This window comes from Pseudophryne corroboree, chromosome 4 (genome assembly GCF_028390025.1).
Source record: "Pseudophryne corroboree isolate aPseCor3 chromosome 4, aPseCor3.hap2, whole genome shotgun sequence".
NCBI lineage: Eukaryota > Metazoa > Chordata > Amphibia > Anura > Myobatrachidae > Pseudophryne > Pseudophryne corroboree.
The window spans coordinates 488,458,240-488,476,800 of record NC_086447.1 but is presented as its reverse complement, the minus strand read 5'-3'; the positions used below and the strand labels follow the sequence as shown (position 1 = coordinate 488,476,800).

Below are 18,561 nucleotides of genomic sequence, written 5' to 3'. Positions count from 1 at the left end.
TCCCTTTGAGGCCATGACCCTTATTGCTAGGTCATACCCCTGTTGTGAGGCCACGTGCACCTTCATGGGTTCGCACGCCAAAGGCGTGCACAAGGTGCTCCCCTGTAATTTTTTCCTGGATCTGCCCCTGAGTACAGGTTGAGCATCCCTTATCCCAAATTCAAAATCCCACATTTTTGTATTATAATTTGATGCTACCGGTAATAATAGGCTCTGCATTGTCTCCCAGCAGGTGGCGCTGCAGCCCGTAGAACGGGGCCGGGCCGGTGTACAAATCCTTCAAGTGCCACGTGCGCAGTGCGTCACCGCAGGAGGTGGGAGATCCTCGCCATCAGGGTCACCCATAGCAGCACCACACACTGGGGCAGGGCTGCCTGCGCCTGACAGACCACACCTAGTCACCGGTGGTTGGCTGCAATACCCGCTGATCACGTGAGTCTCCCGAGGCAGTAACAGGAAGAGTCACCGAGTGGGGAAGCGAGGACAGGCTGCGGGGACAGCGGAGTGGGCGAGACAGAGCAGGCACAACGGAGACCGGCAGGATGAGCGCGGGCACAGTAGCACGGGGCACCTCACCCCTCCTGCTGCTGCTGGGGGCACTGCTGCTGCTGGGAGTGACAGCGGCCGCCACCGGTAAGTAGCCACCTATACACAGCACCGGTAATACGGCTCTCTGCCTGCTCGGCCCAGTGCTGCGTTATTACTGGGAACGTCAACCCCAGTGACAGTGCTGGTGCTATGTACCACGGGACAGTCCGTGGGCTGGGGAGAAGCCCGTCTGTACCCCACCCCCCACAGGTGTACCATCAGCGCTGGCTGCAGTGTCCCGGCCTCAAAGCGTGCTAGCGTGTCAGGTGTTGTCTCCAGGCTGGGCTGTGTACACAGTAGTGCTATAGAATTCACAGCACATCCTGGCATTGCCTAGGGCAGCTCTCACCACCCAGTCAGTGTCATCCACAGAGGCAGGATTAGCAGTCAAAGGTCAATTATCCAATAGAATCAACACTGACGTGTAATGGCAGCGTGCCTGTCATTGGTAAGCCACGTGCCAGCATTTATACAAACTTTAATTGTGTTCAAGGACAGCCAATACCATAACCATATTTATTTATGACATTATAAATTATTTTAATATATCCATAGGCTGTCTCCTGCTTATTGTGTGTGTGTTATGGTTATTGCTGGATAATGGTGCTACTGTAGCTGCTTCTAAATGGGTCTTACCTGTTACTAGTACAATAGTTAAATACCATGACTTGAATGTAAAATACTCATACTGGCACCTTTTTGAAGTACCTGTAGTGTTATTGAGGACTTGCTCTTTTTTAGTTTGTTCGGATGCTAGTGCCATTGATGTACAAGTGTTTTTCTGCCACTAAGGTTCAATTGAATGAATCGGTTATGAAAAATACAAATGGGTTTTAAGATGATGTATTCATTAGGATACTCAAAATGCAGATTGCAATGGACCCTGTTTTTTGTTATAGTCATAACTAGTTCAGTTACTAAAATAATTTTATTAAGATTTCTGGATTGAAGTTACACCGCTGCTAGATGTCTAAAAAAATACAGTACCAGAGCTGCCATAACATTCACCTGTGATACAGATAGATACAGCACTTTTTTTTTTTTTTTTTTTTTTACAAATCAGAATAATTAAATTGGCAGCAAAATATAACCTGTAGTTTTCACAATGCAGAGTATTTCACATAATTTATCTATTGTACGTCTGTTCTTGCATAGAATCTGTTTCTGGACATATTATGTACTGCACCTTGGTGCAGAGCAAAGAACCATTGCCAACTAATTCAGGAGTTTACAGTTTTAAAAATGAGGCCAAGTATGAGCTGTCCGACATTTGATCATTTTAATCTTAGTCATATATGTAGTCACAAGTACACAACTGATCTTTGTCATAAATGTAGTCATAAGTACACAACTGATCTTAGGACCTAATTCAGATCTGATCGCTGGGCTGCGTTTTTTGCTGTCCTGCGATCAGATAGTTGCTGCCTACAGGGGGAGTGTATTTTCGCTGTGCAAGTGTGCGTTCCTATGTGTAGCTGAGCTGTTCAAAATCAGTTTGTGCAGTCTCTGCGCAGCCCAGAACTTGGTCTTTCAGTGCGATTGAATCCTGCTGATCGGGGTCGGAGCTGACGTCAGACACCCTCCCTGAAAATGCTTGAGCCTGCCTGTGTTTTTCCGGAAACTCCCTAAAAACGGTCAGTTGCCACCCACGAACGGCCTCTTCCGGTCAGTCCCCTTATGAACGCCCATGCAAATGGATCCTTAGCACCATCCTGTCGCTGACTGCCGATGCCCGTTGTAGCCGTCCGACGTGCCTACGCTTTGCAGCTCAGACGCATGCGCAGTTTGGATCTGATCGCCCGCTGGGCGAAAACGCACAGCAGCGATCAGATCTGAATTAGGCCCTTAGTCATGTGTAGTCACATGTACACAACTGATCTTAGTCATACTCGTATGTAGTCACAAGTACACAACTGAAGGAGTTACAGTAGTTGTATATTTATGTCTGAGTATTATTGCTGGTTACATGGTAATTTTTCTTTGGAGTTGTCCTTTAAGCTGCTAGTAAAGATGAGGTTGCTGAGTGACATGCAGTTGACAACCATGGCAACCCAACCAGTCATGTAGCATAAGACAGGGAGACTTTAGCAAGTCCTTGATTGCCACATCTACTCCACATCCTCTGACATCATGTGTCCACAGAGGAGTCCCTGAGTGACTGGCGTAGACTTGGTGATAAGGTACTTTCTCTTTGGGAGAAGAAGAAACCAAATACCGAGTGTGAGACAGGTGTTTGCAGTGGTAGTCGTATAATAATCCGTGTTCTTGTGTCTAGTGTAATGGCAGTGCTGAAATGATAGCCTTTTACCTCCTAATTTACCTTTTTGCAGTCTAAGGCAAAGAACGATGGAGGTACCAGGCAAAGAGGGACTAGGAATTATTACAGGTGATTTACAATGGCACTCATATACAGGGGTTAAATTAAGCCCTGTTAAATTATTCAAATTTTCTAGAGGCAAAGAGGAATCCTCTTTGCAGGTCTGCATACCTTTTAACACTGTTAAAAAGTCTCCATGAGAAAATAAGTGTTTGCATGACCGTGGAGTGGGTGAGTACCACTAGAATGAATGTGGCCTTTTCATGTAATGCGTTTTTTCATCTGACGGGGAGTGACCCATGCTCCTCCCCTTGTACACAGGTGGCATCTCTCAACTTTTTGTAAGAATAGTTCTGTCACCTCCATCAAATGTGCAGTTCCCCTCCCCTCTGTCCCACTCCATTTTTAACACAATCAGGGGCAGATGTACTAAGCCTTGGAGAGTTGCTATAAAGGTCTATTTACTAAGCCTTGTATGGAGATAAAGTACCAGCCAACCAGCTCTTAACTGTCAGTTTTCAAAACCAGCCTGTGACATGCCATTTAGACACTGATAGACTGTAACTTTATCTACGTCCACTTTATCTCCCTCCAAGTCTTAGTAAATAGACCCCTAAGCGGGGATAGGTAAAGTACCAACCAATCGGCTCCTAACTGTCATTTTTCGAACCAGCCAGTAACGTGACAGGATCTTATTGGCTGGTACTTTGAGATCTATTTCCTAAGCCTTGGATGGAGATAAATACCCAGCCAATCAGCTCCTAGCTGCCATGTCACAGGCTGGGTTTGAAAAATGACGAGAGCTGGTTGGATGGTACTTTATCTCCATCCAAGGCTTAGTAAATAGACCCCTTTATCTCAAACCACTTTTTCTCCATTCAAGGCTTAGTACATGTTCCCCCAGGCCTGCTTCAATTCTGTTAAAAAACAGTGTTTAGCTATACTGTAACTGGTTTAAGCAGGTTTAGGGTGTACACCTCCACATCTTGTTTCAGGGAAATGAAGGTAAAGGCTGGATTTATTTCTTTTTCCCTTTGATTGACTTGTAAATACATATATTGCTTGAAGTTTTGGGCTTCATTCTGCTTTTCAGCTATGTATTTGTATCACTCTGTGCTTTTCAGTTATGTATTTGTATTATCATATACACCACAGGTTCTCAAACTCGGTCCTCAGGACCCCACATGGTCCATATTTTGCAGGTCACCTGTAGATTTTTAAAATGTGACAGTTGGTGATGCACAGTGCACCTGCCAGGTGACATGGAAATCATGAACCGTGTGGGGTCCTTGGGACAGAGTTTGAGAACCACTGATATACACCCATATATACCCTGGAATCTGGCACATTTCTGTAATCTTTGCAATGAGAAAATCCAATGACAAATATAAATGCATGATAATAGTAAGGAGTACATAAAATACTGAGAGTACCATTTATTTAGTAACCACTAAATTATGGTACATATATAGGTCATCAAATAAGTCACACAAAACTGTAAAGACACTATAGCTAGTTCCCTCATGATCCATTTGTCCTCACACTGTTGTGAACACCACTTTATCACTTGATTGGTTGCTTAATTCTCTCTCTCAAATGTGCATGATACAGGTCTGCCTTAAGTGGGTTTGAGAGGTCACTTGCTTAGGTGTCAAAATAAATGAAGATGTGAGCACTAATGATTGTCAGTGGAAAATGAGGGTGCTATTTTGAGTCTTCCAGCACATCTGCACCATCTGCCCTTACTGGGGAAAGGGATTTCTGTATGGATCCTTCGTGTTCACTGTAGGATTTTTTTAGGGCAGGGTGCTGAGCATTGAAGAGGGCATATTTTTATTTTGAAGGGCACATTTTTGTACATACATTTTGCCCTTAGTAAATCATATATGACACCTAACATCTGTACTGAGAAACATACTGTATATGTCCAGTCTTTTATGTGTTCTAAAACAGAAAAGTTAAACAATGGGTTAAAATATATACAGGAAAAAAATAAGTCCGTTCTACTAGGGAAATACTGTAAGCAGTACATGCTCACTGCTTACCCTGTTCTTTCCCTCTTTATCAGAGTGCTGTGTTATTTACAGTGCCTCCTCTGCCATCCAGTTGGCTAAAGGATAGAAATTGAAGAGGTGGGCAAGGAGTAGAGTACTACATTGTAACATTCACTCTGACTGTTTGTTGCATTCTGTATACAAGGGGGCGATTTATGGTCCTGCAGGGTGCTTTTTCACATTTCAAAAATGGGCAGGGTGCTGCACCCTGCTGAAACAGCCTAGAAGGAACACTAGATCCTGTTGCTTAAGCTGGAAGAAACAACTGCCCCTAGTGCAGGAGACTGGCTTCTCCCTCTCACAGAGATGTAGATCAGAGTTAAAAATTGGTGATGGCAACATTTCAACAATCTCAAAATATCAATATTGTCAGAACAAGGATAGTTGGGTTAGTCTGTGGGATGAGAGGGTAAGGCTAAGCCACTAGGGGGGTGAGGTTTAAAAATAGGGCGAGAATACTACATTGAATCGCCACTCCGTCAGTTGTGTGCGTCAGGAGTCACACTACATGACCACCGGGACTCAGAAGATGCCGCTTGAGCCATGCAGAGCAGTGAAGTCACCCCTTGGCCAACAGGGATGATATGTCATCATTGCAACGTGTACATTGTATCATTGTCTACATGATGAATTATGTCCATGTTAACATTGACTGTCGACATATCACCGCAGCCCTCTCACACACTTATACTATGCTTAAAAAGCAAGCCAAAAAAAATGTTTTATTTTGTATGCTATACATAACTAGAACTCTGTGTATCGAACGGATGACTTATGTTGTGCCTTGTAAGATAAGTTTTAACTTCTGCTAATCTACTGTTCATTTCCGCAGCAGATCTCTGCGAAAATCAGAAAACGTGTAGTGATTGTTATAATGTAACAGACTGCCACTGGGTGAAATCTTCAAATAATGGTAAGTTATAGTACATTTTAAAAATGCTGTTATAAACCATTTGCATAATATTACAGTATGTACACAACAACTTAGGCCACCTAATATTAATATACCCTTCAATTACTATTGGGTAACGAAGATGTACTGTGTATATATATATATATATATATATATATATATATATATATATATATATATATATATATATATATATATATATATATATAATATACATACACACACTCCCTGTGGTGACTCCCTTGCCTATTTTTAAAAAGCTAAGTTAGAAGTCCTTACTTTTTACTAAGACCTTTATATTCGTAAGATTTTATTTATATATATATATATATATATATATATATTTATGTTTTAACCCATTTTTATGTGATAATTAAAGCTTGTTTGTACCATTATATAGTTTTTTGGCTTTTAAATCTATCTTTTAACTATTGCGTTTTAAACAACACCAGTCGCCGGTACCCTTATTCCCCCATTTTTTATATATATATATATATATATATATATATATATATATATATATATATATATATATATATATATATATATATATATATATATATATATATATATATATATATATATATATATATATATATATATATATATATATATATATATATATATAATATAAATTTTTTTTTTTTTTTTTTTTTTTACTGTTCAAATCCTTGTTTTATAACCTCATGTACTAATGGGTATCAGAGCATGGAAACCAAATAATCTCCTTGCCATGCCTATAGGTAAGGATGCTGTCATTTCTATACTATTGCATTATCAAAGTTTTCATCAAAGATCACTTCTTTGCTTTTCATGAACAATGAAATCACAGAATATGATGCCTATGTCAGGAAATGGCTCTGATTTAAAATACAGTAATAGAGAAAATGTTATTATCTGTAACACTTAGGTGGCGAAACGTAATGGGCGCCCACCGGAGCTATTCAGCTGTTCGAACAGTTGGGCGTGCATGCCCTGCCTGTCTAAAGTCCTGGTGTTTTTGCACATTTTATCTCGCTCCTCAGGAGGCTGCGAGCTGAAATGTGTCATCCCAGCTGCATGTGCTCCCAAACGGAGCAAGAATTGAGATCCCTCACCCCAGGGTAGGAATGGAAACGATCGGTGATCACGACAAATAAGGGTCCTTTCTATTACGTCCTTGAGGATGTTGGGGACACCAAAAGAACCATGGGATATAGACGGATCCGCAGGAGACATGGGCACTTTAAGACTTTCAAGGGGGGCGTGACCTGGCTCCTCCCTTCTTTATCCCTCCCCAGACTCTGTTTAGAAAATGTGCCCTGCGAGATGGAGGTTTTAGAGTTTCTCTGAAAAGACTTAATGTTAGGTTTTTTCCTTTGGGGAGATCTGCTGGCTACAGACTCCCTGCTTCGTGGGAAAGAGGGGAGAGCAGTCTAGACCCATTTCTAATGAGTTTCAGGGCTCTGCTGCTGTTGACAGGATGCCTTCAGCTCCTGAGGGGAGATGAACGCCGTACTCTCCTGGATGCTCACTCCCACAGCTTGCCGTCCCCCCTCTTCAAGCCAGAAGTCAGAAGACAGGTGAGTATGTGAGGAAAAGACCTCTTCTCTTCAACAAAGACGGCATATAGAGGTACCGCACAGCATGATTTGCTCAGTGAGCGCCAGGCTCCCGGACTGTACACACTGCTGGGTGCAGGGCGCTGGGGGCGGCGCCCTGGGGAGCTAAAAATACCTCATAAATAAGGCTGGCATATCTGTACAGTGCCCTGGCACTACCCGCAAACCCCCACCAGGATAAACATGTAAAAATAAGCGGGAAGAAGCGCGCCATGTTGGGGGCGGGGATTCTTCCTCCAGGCTCACTCGGCACCATTTCCTCCACCAAGCAGCAGCGCTGGTCCTTCCTCACAGCAGACAAGTACCAGGGGCTATAAAAACGAGGGGGGGGGGGGGGGGGGACAGATTATTTTTGTACAGATATATAGCGCTGCAGCTCTGTGACACTTGAGGGTGTTTTCAGACCTGCACTTTGGCGCTGGGGTGTGACCTGGCTCCTTTCCTTTTGTTCCCTCACAGGCTTTTCTTTGGGTGCTGTTAGGGAGACAACATGTCTGATGCAGAATTTTCCTCTCAAGGGGATAATTTATTGGAGACACCAAATGTTTTGGGGGTCCTGTTGGCACCGCCGACGGCTGATTGGTTAAATGCTTTAAATGCTAATGTTACACTGTTAAATCAAAAGTTTACTGAATCTGTCTCTCAGCTGCAGATTTGGAAGAAATCAGTAGTTGACGCTTTATTTCAAGGGTCACAGAAACGTAGTGTTGCCCAATTAGATGACACAGATACCGACACGGACTCTGATACCGGTGCCGATTATGCTGATTCTAGGTTAGATCCTAAATTGGCTAAGAGTATTCAATATATGTTTGTGGCTGTCAAAGACATATTACATATTGACGAGGACTCCTTTACACCAGAAACGAGGGTCCTTATTTACAAAGAAAAGAGACGCTCGGTTTCTTTTCCTCCTTGTTTTGAACTAAATGACCTTTTTGATGGCATTTGGAATACACCTGATAAGAAATTTCTCATTCCTAATAGGATCAAGGGGGCATACCCCTTTCCCGCAGCGGATAGGGATAAGTGGGAAATACCACCCACAGTGGACAAAGCCCTAGCACGCTTGTCTAAACAGGTAGCGCTCCCTGCGGCTCAGTCGACGACTCTTAGGGAGCCGGCTGATCGTAAGCAGGATGCTACTTTTAAAAGCTATTTTCTCTGACGTCCTAGTGGATGCTGGGGACTCCGTAAGGACCATGGGGAATAGCGGCTCCGCAGGAGTCTGGGCACAAAAGTAAAGCTTTAGGACTACCTGGTGTGCACTGGCTCCTCCCCCTATGACCCTCCTCCAAGCCTCAGTTAGATTTTTGTGCCCGAACGAGAAGGGTGCACACTAGGTGGCTCTCCTGAGCTGCTTAGTGAAGAGTTTAGTTTTAGGTTTTTTATTTTCAGTGAGACCTGCTGGCAACAGGCTCACTGCATCGAGGGACTAAGGGGAGAAGAAGCGAACTCACCTGCGTGCAGAGTGGATTGGGCTTCTTAGGTTACTGGACACCATTAGCTCCAGAGGGATCGAACACAGGCCCAGCCATGGAGTCCGGTCCCAGAGCCGCGCCGCCGGCCCCCTTACAGAGCCAGAAGCAAGAAGAGGTCCGGAAAATCGGCGGCAGAAGACATCCTGTCTTCACCAAGGTAGCGCACAGCACTGCAGTTGTGCGCCATTGCTCCTCAGCACACTTCACACTTCGGTCACTGAGGGTGCAGGGCGCTAGGGGGGGGCGCCCTGAACAGCAATAAAAACACCTTGGCTGGCGAAAATACATCACATATAGCCCCCAGGGCTATATGGATGAATTTTAACCCCTGCCAGAATACACAGAAAAACGGGAGATAGGCTCCGCCCCCTTCTCGGCGGCCTTATCTCCTCAGCACACTGGCGCCATTTTCCCTCACAGCTCCGTTGGAGGGAAGCTCCCTGGCTCTCCCCTGCAGTCACTACACTACAGAAAGGGTTAAAAAAAGAGAGGGGGGCACTAATTAGGCGCAGTATTAAAAATACAGCAGCTATAAGGGGAAAAACACTTGTATAAGGTTATCCCTGTATATGTATATGTGTGTGTGTGTGTATATATATATATATATATATATATATATATATATATATATATATATATATATATATATATATATATATATATATATATATATATAGCGCTCTGGTGTGTGCTGGCAAACTCTCCCTCTGTCTCCCCAAAGGGCTAGTGGGGTCCTGTCCTCTATCAGAGCATTCCCTGTGTGTGTGCTGTGTGTCGGTACGTTTGTGTCGACATGTATGAGGAGGAAAATGATGTGGAGACGGAGCAAATTGCCTGTAATAGTGATGTCACCCCCTAGGGGGTCGACACCTGAGTGGATGAACTGTTGGAAGGAATTACGTGACAGTGTCAGCTCTGTATAAAAGACAGTGGTTGACATGAGACAGCCGGCTACTCAGCTTGTGCCTGTCCAGACGTCTCATAGGCTGTCAGGGGCTCTAAAGCGCCCGTTACCTCAGATGGCAGATACAGACGCCGACACGGATACTGACTCCAGTGTCGACGGTGAAGAGACGAATGTGACTTCCAGTAGGGCCACACGTTACATGATTGAGGCAATGAAAAATGTTTTACACATTTCTGATAATACGAGTACCACCAAAAAGGGGTATTATGTTCGGTGAGGAAAAACTACCTGTAGTTTTCCTGAATCTGAGAAATTAAATGAGGTGTGTGATGATGCGTGGGTTTCCCCCGATAACAACTGATAATTTCTAAAATGTTATTGGCATTATATCCTTTCCCGCCAGAGGTTAGGGTGCGTTGGGAAACACCCCCTAGGGTGGGTAAAGCGCTCACACGCTTGTAAGAACAAGGGCTCTACCCTCTCCTGAGATGGCCGCCCTTAAGGATCCTGCTGATAGAAAGCAGGAGGGTATCCTAAAATGTATTTACACACATACTGGTGTTATACTGCGACCAGCAATCGCCTCAGCCTGGATGTGCAGTGCTGGGTTGGCGTGGTCGGATTCCCTGACTGAAAATATTGATACCCTAGATAGGGACAGTATATTATTGCCTATAGAGCATTTAAAAGATGCATTTCTATATATGCGTGATGCACAGCGGAATATTTGCCGACTGGCATCAAGTCTAAGTGCGTTGTCCATTTCTGCCAGAAGAGGGTTATGGACACGACAGTGGTCAGGTGATGCGGATTCCAAACGGCATTTGGAAGTATTGCCTTATAAAGGGGAGGAGTTATTTGGGGTCGGTCTTTTAGACCTGGTGGCCACGGCAACAGCTGGGAAATCCACGTTTGTACCCCAGGTCGCCTCTCAACATAAGAAGACGCCGTATTATCAAGCGCAGTCCTTTCGTTCCCAGAAGGGCAAGCGGGCAAAAGGTTCCTCATTTCTGCCCCGTGACAGAGGGAGAGGAAAAAGGCTGCAGAAATCAGCCAGTTCCCAGGAACAGAAGCCCTCTCCCGCCTCTACCAAGCCCTCAGCATGACGCTGGGGCTTTACAAGCAGACTCAGGCACGGTGGGGGGCCGTCTCAATGAATTTCAGCGCGCAATGGGCTCACTCGCAAGTAGACCCCTGGATCCTTCAGGTGATATCTCAGGGGTACAAATTGGAATTCGAGACGTCTCCCCCTCGCCGTTTTCCTAAAGTCGGCTTTACCGACGTCTCCCTCTGACAGGGAGGCAGTTTTGGAAGCCATTCACAAGCTGTATTCCCAGCAGGTGATAATCAAGATACCCCTCCTGCAACAGGGAACGGGGTATTATTCCACACTGTTGTGGTACCGAAGCCGGGCGGCTCGGTGAGACCGATTCTAAATCTAAAATCTTTGAACACTTACATACGGAGGTTCAAATTCAAGATGGAGTCACTCAGAGCAGTGATTGCGAACCTGGAAGAAGGGGACTGCATGATGTCTCGGGACATCAAGGATGCTTACCTTCATGTCCCAATTTACCCTTCTCACCAAGGGTACCTCAGGTTTGTGGTACAGAACTGTCACTATCAGTTTCAGACGCTGCCGTTTGGATGGTCCACAGCACCCCGGGTCTTTACCAAGGTAACGGGCGAAATGATGATACTCCTTCGAAGGAAGGGAGTTTTAGTTATCCCTTACTTGGACGATCTCCTGATAAGGGTAAGATCCAGAGAACAGTTGGAGGTCGGTGTAGCACTATCTCAGGTAGTGTTGCGGCAGCACGGTTGGATTCTCAATATTCCAAAATCGCAGCTGGTTCCGACGACTCGTCTTCTGTTCCTAGGGATGATCCTGGACACAGTCCAGAAAAAGGTGTTTCTCCCGGAGGAGAAAGCCAGGGAGTTATCCGAGCTAGTCAGGAACCTCCTAAAACCGAACCAAGTCTCAGTGCATCAATGCACAAGGGTTCTGGGAAAAATGGTGACTTCCTACGAAGCAATCCCATTCGGCAGATTCCACGCAAGAACTTTCCAGTGGGACCTGCTGGACAAATGGTCCGGGTCGCATCTTCAGATGCATCAGCGGATAACCCTGTCACCAAGGACAAGGGTGTCCCTCCTGTGGTGGTTGCAGAGTGCTCATCTTCTAGAGGACCGCAGATTCGGCATTCAGGACTGGGTCCTGGTGACCACGGATGCCAGCCTGCGAGGCTGGGGAGCAGTCACACAGGGAAGGAATTTCCAGGGCTTATGGTCAAGCCTGGAGACATCACTTCACATAAATATCCTGAAGCTAAGGGCCATTTACAATGCTCTAAGCTTAGCAAGACCTCTGCTTCAAGGTCAGCCGGTGTTGATCCAGTCGGACAACATCACGGCAGTCACCCACGTAAACAGACAGGGTGGCACAAGAAGCAGGAGGGCAATGGCAGAAGCTGCAAGGATTCTTCGCTGGGCGGAAAATCATGTGATAGCACTGTCAGCAGTGTTCATTCCGGGAATGGACAACTGGGAAGCAGACTTCCTCAGCAGACGCTCTGGTAACACCGTGGGTGTACCGGTCAGTGTATGTGTTCCATCCTCTGCCTCTCATACACAAAGTACTGAGAATTATAAGATGGAGAGGAGAAAGCACTATATTCGTGGCTCCGGATTGGCCAAGAAGGACTTGGTAACCGGAACTTCAAGAGATGCTCACGGAGGATCCGTGGCCTCTACCTCTAAGAAGGGACCTGCTCCAGCAAGGACCCTGTCTGTTCCAAGACTTACCGCGGCTGCGTTTGACGGCATGGCGGTTGAACGCCGGATCCTGAAGGAAAAAGGCATTCCGGATGAAGTCATCCCTATCCTGATAAAAGCCAGGAAGGATGTAACCGCAAAACATTATCACCGCATGTGGCGAAAATATGTTGCGTGGTGCGAGGCCAGTAAGGCCCGATGGAGGAATTTCAACTGTGTCGATTCCTACATTTCCTGCAAACAGGAGTGTCTATGGGCCTAAAATTGGGGTCCATTAAGGTTCAAATTTCGGCCCTGTCAATTTTCTTCCAAAAAGAACTAGCTTCAGTCCCTGAAGTTCAGACGTTTGTAAAAGGGGTACTGTATATACAGCCTCCTTTGGTGCCTCCAGTGGCACCTTGGGATCTCAATGTAGTTTTTGGGTTCCAAAAGTCACATTGGTTTGAACCACTTAAATCTGTGGAGTTAAAATATCTCACATGGAAGGTGGTCATGCTGTTGGCCCTGGCCTGGGCCAGGCGCGTGTCAGAATTGGCGGCTTTATCCTGTAAAAGCCCTTATCTGATTTTCCATTCGGACAGGGCGGAATTGAGGACTCGTCCTCAGTTTCTCCCTAAGGTGGTTTCAGCGTTTCACCTGAACCAACCTATGGTGGTGCCTGCGGCTACTAGGGACTTGGAGGACTCCAAGTTGCTGGACGTTGTCAGGGCCCTGAAAATATGTTTCCAGGACGGCTGGAGTCAGAAAATCTGACTCGCTGTTTATCCTGTATGCACCCAACAAGCTGGGTGCTCCTGCTTCTAAGCAGACTGTTGCTCGTTGGATTTGTAGTACAATTCAGCTTGCACATTCTGTTGCAGGCCTGCCACAGCCAAAAATCTGTAAATGCCCACTCCACAAGGGAGGAGGGCTCATCTTGGGCGGCTGCCCGAGGGGTCTCGGCTTTACAACTTTGCCGAGCAGCTACTTGGTCAGGAGCAAATACGTTTGTAAAATTCTACAAATTTGATACCCTGGCTGAGGAGGACCTGGAGTTCTCTCATTTGGTGCTGCAGAGTCATCCGCACTCTCCCGCCCGTTTGGGAGCATTGGTATAATCCCCATGGTCCTTACGGAGTCCCCAGCATCCACTAGGACGTCAGAGAAAATAAGAATTTACTTACCGATAATTCTATTTCTCGTAGTCCGTAGTGGATGCTGGGCGCCCATCCCAAGTGCGGATTGTCTGCAATACTGGTACATAGTTATTGTTACCAAAAATCGGGTTATTGCTGTAGTGAGCCATCTTTTCTAGAGGCTCCTCTGTTATCATGCTGTTAACTGGGTTTAGATCACAGGTTGTACAGTGTGCTTGGTGTGGCTGGTATGAGTCTTACCCGGGATTCAAAATCCTTCCTTATTGTGTACGCTCGTCCGGGCACAGTATCCTAACTGAGGCTTGGAGGAGGGTCATAGGGGGAGGAGCCAGTGCACACCAGGTAGTCCTAAAGCTTTACTTTTGTGCCCAGACTCCTGCGGAGCCGCTATTCCCCATGGTCCTTACGGAGTCCCCAGCATCCACTACGGACTACGAGAAATAGAATTTATCGGTAAGTAAATTCTTATTTTTACTACCACGGGGACGCAGCTTAGACCGCTTATTGGGTCAGCGTGGGTTAGTAGCGCCATTGAAAAATGGGCTGAAAGTTTATCTGCGGATTTAGATACTCTGGATAGGGATAGCATCCTAGTGACGCTTGGTTATATCAGGGACGCGGCTGCGTACTTGAAAGAGGCTGCAAGAGATGCTGGCCTCCTGGGGGCTAAGGCTAATGCTATGTCAATTGCGGCTAGGCGTGCGCTATGGACTCATCAATGGAATGCTGACGCTGATTCCAAGAAAAATAAGGAGTCCCTTCCCTTTAAGGGTGGGGAACTGTTTGTGGATGGCCTTGCTGATTTTAGTATCAGCGGCCACAGCGGGTAAATCTACTTATTTACCTAATGCTCCTGCGCAACAGAAGAAACCGCACTATCAAATGCAGTCCTTTCGGCCCAATAAATATAGAAAAGGCCGAGGTAACTTCTTCCTCGCTACCAGAGGTAGAGGAAGGGGCAAGAGAACTCCCGCCTCCTCGAGTTCACAAGAGCAGAAGTCCTCCCCGGCTTACGTCAAATCCACCGCATGACGCCGGGTCTCCCTTACAGGAGACCGCACCGGTGTGGGCACGTCTAAGGCTTTTCAGTCAGGTTTGGGTTCGCTCGGACCTGGACCCTTGGGTGTTACAAATTGTGACCCAAGGGTACAAACTGGAATTCCAAGACGTTCCCCCTCGCCGTTTTTTCAAATCACCCTTACCAGTTTCGCTTCCAGACAGAGTTCTAGTCTGTGGAGCAATACAAAAATTGTCAAAATCAGGTTGTGATCCCGGTACCCCGGGCGCAACAAGGGGAAGGGTTTTATTCAAGCCTATTTGTAGTGGCGAAGCCGGATGACTTGGTACGACCAATCCTCAACCTAAAATCTCTAAATTTTTTCCTGAAGAAATTCAAATTCAAGAGCGGTGATCTCCAGCCTGGAGGAGGGGGAATTCATGGGGTCTTTGGACATAAAGGATGCCTACCTTCATGTTCCCATTTATCCCCCTCATCAGAGTTATCTCCGGTTTGCAATCCAGGATACTCATTACCAATTTCAGACGTTGCTGTTTGGTCTGGCCACGGCTTCGAGGATTTTCACAAGTCATGGTAGAAATGATGGTTCTCCTCAGAAAAAGAGGAGTTACAATTATCCCGTACTTGGACGATCTCCTGATAAAGGCGAGGTCCAAGGAAAAACTGGTAAAGGACATTGCACTGTCGCTGTCGCTTCTACAACAGCACGGCTGGCTCTTGAACCTGCCGGAATCACACTTAATTCCAAAAACCCGGTTGGCATTTTTGGGTATGATTCTGGACACGGTCCAGCCGAGAGTGTGCCTCCCTCCGGAGAAAGCACTGGAAATTCAGAGTTTGGTAAAACTCATTCTGAAACCACCAACTGTCTCCATTCATCAATGCATTCGATTGCTGGGGAAGATGGCGGCGGCATACGAGGCCCTCCAGTTCGGGAGGTTCCATGCCAGAGTGTTTCAGTGGGACCTGTTGGACAAATGGTCCGGATCCCACCTTCATATGCACCGGAGGATAGTGCTATCCCCCCAACACCAGAATCTCACTCCTGTGATGGCTACACAGCTCTCACCTCTTAGAAGGACGCAGACTCTGGATCCAAGACTGGATCCTAGTCACCACGGATGCAAGTCTCCGGGGTTGGGGAGCAGTCACACAAGGGGTGACCTTCCAAGGAAGATGGTCAAGTCAGGAAACTCTTCTTCACATAAACGTGCTGGAGTTGAGGGCCATTTACAACGGCCTTCTACAAGCGGAGCATCTTCTTCTAAACCGGCCTGTCCTGATCCAATCGGACAATGTGACAGCAGTAGCGTACATAAACCACCAAGGCGGCACAAAAAGCAGAACAGCAATGGCAGAAGCCTCAAAGATTCTTCGCTGGGCAGAGACTCGGGTAAGCGCTCTGTCGGCAATTTTCCTTCCGGGAGTGGACAACTGGGAAGCAGACTTCCTCAGCAGACATGATCTACATCCAGGGGAGTGGAGCCTCCATCAGGAGGTCTTCTCCCTACTAACGAATCTATGGGGGGTTACTCACACAGACATGATGGCGTCCCGCCACAACAAAAAACTACTAAAGTATTGTTCCCGGTCCAGGGACCCTCAGGCGGCGGCAGTGGATGCACTGACGTCACCTTGGGTGTATCCGTCTGTGTACGGTTTCCCTCCGCTTCCTCTCATTCCAAAGGTTCTGAGAATCCTAAGAAAATCACAGATTCCAGCGCTCCTTGTAGTTCCAGACTGGCCAAGGAGAATTTGGTACCCGGATCTTCAGGAGTTGTTAGTCGAATATCTATGGCCTCTTCCTCTTCTCGAGGATCTGCTGCGGCAGGGCCCGTTCGTCTATCAAGACTTACAGCGGCTACGTTTGACGGCATGGCGGTTGAACGCCAGATTTTAGCCCGTAAAGGTATTCCTGATGAAGTCATCCCCACTCTTATACTTGCTAGGAAGGGTGTAACGTCGAAACACTATCACCGTATTTGGAGGAAATATATTTCTTGGTGCGAGTCCAAGAGAGCTCCAGTGGAGAAGTTTGACCTTGGACGTTTTCTCCATTTTCTACAAAATGGAGTGGATGCGGGCCTTAAATTAGGCTCCATAAAAGTGCAGATTTCTGCTTTGTCAATTTTCTTTCAGAAACAATTGTCCTAACTTCCTGAGGTGCAGACCTTTGTAAAAGGGGTCCTGCACATCCAATCTCCTTTTGTGGCACCTTGGGACCTTAATGTGGTTTTGACATTCCTAAAATCACATTGGTTTGAAGTAAAGTGGAGTTGAAATTCCTCACTTGGAAGGTTGTCATTTTGTTAGCATTGGCATCCGCAAGGCGGGTGTCTGAATTGGCGGCCTTGTCTCACAAGAGCCCTTATTTGATCTTCCATGAAGATAGGGCAGAATTGAGAACTCAGCAGCAATTTCTGCCAAAGGTGGTTTCCTCTTTTCATATTAACCAACCTATTGTGGTGCCAGTGGCTACTGGCACTTTGGCTGAGGAAAAGTCTCTGGATGTCGTCAGAGCTTTGAAAATTTACATTGCCAGAACGGCTCCAGTTAGAAAAACAGTCTCTGTTTGTGCTATATGCTCCCAATAAACTTGGGTATCCTGCTTCCAAGCAGACCATTGCCTGCTGGATATGTCACAAAATTTTAGTCAAATCATCATGCATAGGACACCACAAATAGGTTGAACTCGATGGACAATTGTCTTTTTTCAACCTCCGATACTATGTTACTAATTCAGCAGGCTCATTCCACGGCAAGTTTACCGTTACCTAAATCGGTAAAAGCCCATTCCACTAGGAAGGTGGGCTCGTCCTGGGCGGCTGCCCGGGGTGTCTCGGCATTACAACTTTGCCGAGCTGCTACTTGGTCGGGATCAACCACGTTTGCTAAGTTTTGAGGACCTAAAGTTTGGTCAATCGGTGCTGCAGTCATCCGCACTCTCCCGCCCGGTATAGAGCTTTGGTATAATCCCATGGTTCTTTTGGTGTCCCCAACATCCTCAAGGACGTAATAGAAAACAGGATTTTAATACCTACCGGTAAATCCTTTTCTATAAGTCTGTAGAGGATGTTGGGCGCCCGTCCCAGTGCGTACTGTATATCTGCAGTTTAGTTCTGGTTACACACAGGTTGTGTTATGGTTTCTTCAGCTTGTTGCTGAATTTTGTTCATGTCCGTTGGCATGTGTTCAGTTAAATGCCATGTTATTCGGCATGTTTATGGCGTCAGCTGGTATGATGCTCACCTTGTTAATTCCTTTCCTCAAAATGTCCATCTCTCCGGGGCACAGTTCCAAATGGAGTCTGGGGAGGGATATAGAGGGAGGAGCCAGGTCACGCCCCCTTTGAAAGTCTTAAAGTGCCCATGTCTTCTGCGGATCCGTCTATATCCCATGGTTCTTTTGGTGTCCCCAACATCCTCTACGGACTTATAGAAAAGGATTTACCGGTAGGTATTAAAATCCTGTTCTTTCTGTGTTTGTAACGTGTTTTAATTGCATATAGTTAAAGTTTTTAACTGCTTTCATTGATCAACAAGTAATGTTAACGATGTTTGGACTATGCCCATCTGTGTTATTTAGCCACGCCATTTGGTTATCAGTGGCTTGGGAAAGGGACCATAGTGTCAAGCATTTGCTTATTAGACCCCTGAGCTTCAGGTTAACTGCAATATACAAGTTATAAGGTCTTTTTTTTATTTTATTTATTTATTTTATTCCAATACTATGAAATTGTATCATTATGTATCCATTGCTTTTTTAGTATTG

General features: G+C 45.9%; 1 protein-coding gene across 3 annotated transcripts in view; it reads left to right on the top strand.

The window, feature by feature from the left end:
• The first annotated feature begins 297 nt into the window (after positions 1–297).
• Positions 298–18,561, top strand: part of CD164 (CD164 molecule) — a 56,750-nt gene continuing 38,486 nt past the window's right edge. Inside the window, exons 1-2 of one of the 3 annotated variants that reach the window (XM_063917101.1) lie at positions 298–633; positions 5,795–5,872. In XM_063917101.1, the coding sequence (XP_063773171.1) occupies positions 543–633; positions 5,795–5,872 (169 nt within the window). In that variant the 5' untranslated portion in view covers positions 298–542. Of the gene's footprint in view, positions 634–2,919; positions 2,975–5,791; positions 5,873–18,561 lie in introns of those variants that run through there. The other 2 variants (XM_063917100.1, XM_063917103.1) reach the window with 2 other exon arrangements.